At 15.5% G+C, this 5,206-nt stretch overlaps 2 protein-coding genes across 2 annotated transcripts; one reads left to right on the forward strand and one right to left on the reverse strand.

The window, feature by feature from the left end:
• Positions 1 to 296: 296 nt before the first annotated feature.
• PGAL8A_00458100 (conserved Plasmodium protein, unknown function) lies at positions 297 to 2,617 on the forward strand (the record flags this gene model as incomplete). The annotated part of the gene is made up of 3 exons (XM_028673342.1): positions 297 to 372; positions 687 to 2,082; positions 2,287 to 2,617. The coding sequence occupies 3 exons, from the start codon at positions 297 to 299 to the stop codon at positions 2,615 to 2,617; spliced, it is 1,803 nt and encodes a 600-aa protein (XP_028529804.1).
• Positions 2,618 to 3,702: 1,085 nt separating this feature from the next.
• On the reverse strand, positions 3,703 to 4,473 carry PGAL8A_00458200 (conserved Plasmodium protein, unknown function; the record flags this gene model as incomplete). The annotated part of the gene is made up of 1 exon (XM_028673343.1): positions 3,703 to 4,473. One exon carries the CDS (start codon positions 4,471 to 4,473, stop codon positions 3,703 to 3,705), a length of 771 nt encoding a protein of 256 aa, XP_028529805.1.
• Positions 4,474 to 5,206: the final 733 nt, after the last annotated feature.

Consider the following 5,206-nt stretch of genomic DNA (forward strand, 5'->3'; position numbering starts at 1 on the left):
AAAAAAATTTTAAAAAAAAAAAAAAAAAAAAAAAAAAAAAAAAAAAAAATGAAAACAAATAAAAACAAAAATTAGATAATTATTTAAAAACATTTACAACATATTTAATATATAATAAATATATATTTATATACATATATGTATATGTTGCATTTTGAAAGAATAATTTAGAATATATTTGTTAATAAATTTGGTAATTTTTTATTAAGAAAATTAAAAAAACAAAGGTGTAGAGAAATGTGAACTACAACTTTATATCGTTCTTTTAATATTTATTAGAGATATTTTATTTTAAAATGAGTATTTTAGTAGTGATATTACCTCTTTTTTTATTCCTAATTCATCAAATAAAATATTTTTCATCAAATGGAGGTAAAGAATAAATATTGTAATTAAAATATTCATTATCTAAGATATTTCATTATTTAAAAGAGAAAATTTTCATTAATGTGTAATATAGAAGCTATTCTTAAAAAAAGGAAAAATATATATATATATATATATATATATATATATATATATATATATAGATTAATATTTTATTAAAATTTAGAATAAATATATAAATTTATATATATTATATATTGAAAGAATGAAAAAAAAAAAAAAATGTTAAAATTTTTATAAAATTATTTATTTAATTTTTCTAAAGTTATTTATCTATTATCATATTTATTTTTTAATAGAAATTTTCAAGAAGCGAATGTTGAATCCATTTCAATATAAAAATGAGAAAAAACATATTATGAAACATGTTCAATCTTTATCATATATATTTAATGAACTTAAGAATAATGTTGAAGATTTAGAGAATACGTATAATAATTTCAAGGAAGCCATAAAAGTATCTGATGAAACAGAAAAACGTATAATTAATATAAATAATGAAAAAACAAATAAATTCATAGAAAAGATGGAAAAGCTAAAAACAAAATATGGAATATTTAAAGAAAAAATTGAGGATAATTTAGATAAAAAAAAGAAAATATTTGATAAAATTCTAAAAAATACTATTAAAGAATTTTTTAATCCATCTGTTAGAGAATTAAAAGGAATTAATAAATATATAAGATATATCAATTTAAATGCCAAAAACTTAAATAAAATTATATCTGGTATATTTTCTAAGGCAATTAGCATAAGTGATATATATGAACAAAATATAAATGAAATATTTGAAATAGGTAAAGAATATTACAGAATGAAATTAAAGATATTAAGTAATTTCTTTATGTCTGAATATAATGAATATAATAAAAAGTTGAGATTGATATCGAATGAAAAACATATGAATGAAATTTCAGATATTTTCTATATAGAAGTGTTAAAAGATTATCTTTTAAATTCGAAGAAAAAAATTAATATGATAGATATGTCTATTTTTTTAGAAAGTCATTCCTTTTTAGAATTATCTTATTTTTTTAATACATTTTTAAAAAACTATTGTAAATCATTTATCATATATGTAATCAATAGGGTAGAAATGAACTCATATAATAATCAAATGATTTTTTTAGAATCAAATAAAGTAGTAGACATTGTTAATTTTATAAAAAAAAATTATAATCATTTAAATATTGATTACGTAGTTATTAATATTTTTAATACATATATATCAGTTTTTGTAAATTCAAATGGAATACTATACCATGTAAATTATGAAGATTATTTTTGTACTGGATCGTTAATTTTATATAATACACATAACTATGGCTACTTTTTTACTAATCAAAAAATAGATTATAATAAATTCAATTCAGATGATGAATATTTATTTGTTTTATATTTAGGAAATCGTAAAATAGAAGATAATTTTTTAATATATAATAGAAAAGATATGATCAAATTTAAAAAAGTTAATGTACTCAAACTTTTAGAAAATAAAAAATTTAATTCATATGATTCTTTTCTAAATATGTATTTATTAAAATTAGAATCTGAATATAATTTTTACAAACAATTTTTGAATGATGACCTTGAAAATATTCATAAGTTTTCAGTTTATAATTCCAATATTATAATAACACATAATTCATTAAGTAAATTTGATATTCCTAATGATAAATTTACGCCACATTTTAAGTAAACAGATTATTATATATATATATATATATATATATATATATATATATATATATATATATATATATATATATATACATTTTTAACTTTTTGTAATACTATTTCTTTTATTAATATATCTATACTTCTATTTCATTATGTATATTTCCTCTATTATTATTGTAGTTATTATTATATATATATATATATATATTTTTTTTATAGGGACATTTACATCTTGATAATAATTTATCCAGGATCATATTTGGATACATTATGTGATTATTTTACTAATTTTTTATTCAGAGAATCAATATTTATTTTAAAAAAGGAAGATTCTAATATACTTGAAATTTATTTTGGTCAAAATAAGGCAACCTTTTTAATTAATAATAAAAATATAAATTACCATATAAATGTAAACGAAGAAAATAATTCAGATTCATCTGGAAATAAATTAACAAAAATTTCGAATTGCATAAAATTTTATATGCAAAGAAATTATAATGAATATTTTGATTATTTACAAATAATTTATTTTATAGTTTCTGACTAGTTTTATATATTTTTTATTTTCATTTTATAAATTAAGTAGAATTTTTTTTTTCAGTTGTTTAATTTTATTTTTTTTTTATAAAAAAATGTCGTAAATCTTATTATCCAATTTTTTTATTATGATTTCCACTTTTTTCTTTTTACTTTTTTTCTGTCAATTAATTATAATGAAATATAATTTTAAAATTGATTATTATTCATTGTAAATTTTTTTGTAATATAATAAAATAAATAATATAACAATAATAAAAAAAAAAAAAAAAAATCTTCATTTCATTGATAGTTATAGATTAAAAAAAAAAGTATAATAATTTTTAAAATATAATTTAAAATAAATGTTTACACATTTCTTAAGAGCTTAATGTTTTAATTATAAATAAAAATTACTTATGAACAATAAAAAAATAAAATTTTATTTTTCATTATTTTCTCTTTACATTTTGTTAAAAATGATGTAAATATAATAATTTTATATTAAGAGAGTTACCTTTTTGTGAGTATATAGTAATACAATATATATATATATTACTTATATCATTATTAGTAATAGTAAGACATAATATAATAAATATAAAATATAAGCAGTAAATAGTTTTAATTATGTTTTTCAAAATAATGAATTTTTTAATGAATCAAACTTTCTCCTTTTATTTATTTTTTTTTTTTTTAATCTAATTAAAAACAAAATAAAAAAATAGCATTGTTAGGACTATTTGTATATATATATATATGAAGACATATATAAGAACTTTAATTACAAAAATTAATATTTTCTAAGTATATTATAAATAAAATAAAAAAAAAAAATAAATGTATTTATATTCGTATAATTATATGAATGAAGTTTTAAAAAAATAAATACACACATATGTTAGCTTTTTTATTGTAATAATTTTTTTTTTAAGAAAAATACAAAATTATGAACAAAATTTAATAAACAAAAAAAAAAAAAAGTAATTTATTAATTTATAATAAAAAAGAATATAAATATATATAAGCATAATATTTGGAATATGAAAGTATTAATCATATTTCATATATATAAATTATTTTTGTTTTTTTTCATTTTTCTTTTATATTGTCTTATTATAAAACATGATCATTAGAAATATAAACATATATTTGTGTAACACCATTTTTATGCTCATAGTGAATTTTTTCTTTATCAAATGATTTTGTAAAATAGTATGTTCTCATAAAATATCCTGTTGTTATTTCATGAGAGAAATAATTAGTACATCTTTGAACTTCATAAGGAACTTTTTTTCCAGATATTGTAATATAATTATTGAGAGTAAAAATATTAAAATTTTCCAAAACACCTGATATAAAAAATAGGAATATTACCTTTTCATCATCATATAAAATATTTACTGGAGGAATAAAATCTATTTTATTTGTTAAACCTTTTTTCACTTCTTTTATAAAATTACACTTTTTCATTTCATATTTTTTTTTTTCTCTAGAAAACAAATTCGATATATAAGAAAAAAGAGAAATATTTTGAAAAAAATAGCATTTATAATCATTATTTGTGTTACTTTTAGCTATTTCATTTTTTTCCTCAATTTCTTCATTCTTGTTTGTACATTTGTCTCTAGAATAACAATTATAATTTTTTTCATTGGATATATTTCCCAATTTCTTCTTTTTTTTCAATGCTTTTTTTTTACTTACATAATCATCTTCATTATGTTGACTTGGATAAGAAAACAGATCATTACAATTTTTATAACTTTCTAATTTTTCATAATGGGAATCATCAGATAATTCATCTAAAATAAGTTCATGCCAATTCAAATGACTAAATACTTTTTCAACATTTAGATTTTTTTTAAGAACTTCAATTCGATCCATTTCCCATAGACAAAAAAATAAGTAGAATTATAAAAAAGTCTAAAATAAGATAAACTTACTATTTTTTTCTCTTACAAAACTTTCTCAAAATATATTTAAATATATATAGAAAGTTATAAAAATTTTATTACACTTAATAAATTATATTAAGAATGAATGATCAAAATTCTTAGAAGAATATATTAGGTAATAAATTATATTTATTAATTGAAGAATACATAAAAAATAAAAAAGAATATATATATATATATATATATATATATATATATATATATATATATATATATATATATATATATATATATATATATTGTTTGAATTACTATTAGAATAATAAAATAAATAAATAATAAATAAATAATAAACTTTTTTATAGTTCTTATTTAATAGAAAAAATGCAGTAAAGTTATATTTCTATTTATTTTATATTTTGTTTCATTTTTTAATAGTTCATATAAATACAGAGATATTTAAGATTTTATATAAGAGAAATAACGAGACAAAAAAAAAAAAAAAAAAATAAGATAAAAAGATTTATTTTTTTAATAATAAAAAGGATGAACTGAAAATATTATAGCTTTATATTCTTTTTTTTATTGTTTCAACTTTTTGATACGAGTTACAAAAAAGGCAAAAATAAGATTAAATTACACAAGAACAGTTCACTATTTAAAATATAAAAAAAATGAACAAAAACAAACAAAAAAAAAAAAAAAAAAAAAAAAAAAAATAA

The sequence above is a fragment of the Plasmodium gallinaceum genome (genome assembly GCF_900005855.1).
Source record: "Plasmodium gallinaceum strain 8A genome assembly, contig: PGAL8A_v1_130, whole genome shotgun sequence".
Taxonomy (NCBI): domain Eukaryota; phylum Apicomplexa; class Aconoidasida; order Haemosporida; family Plasmodiidae; genus Plasmodium; species Plasmodium gallinaceum.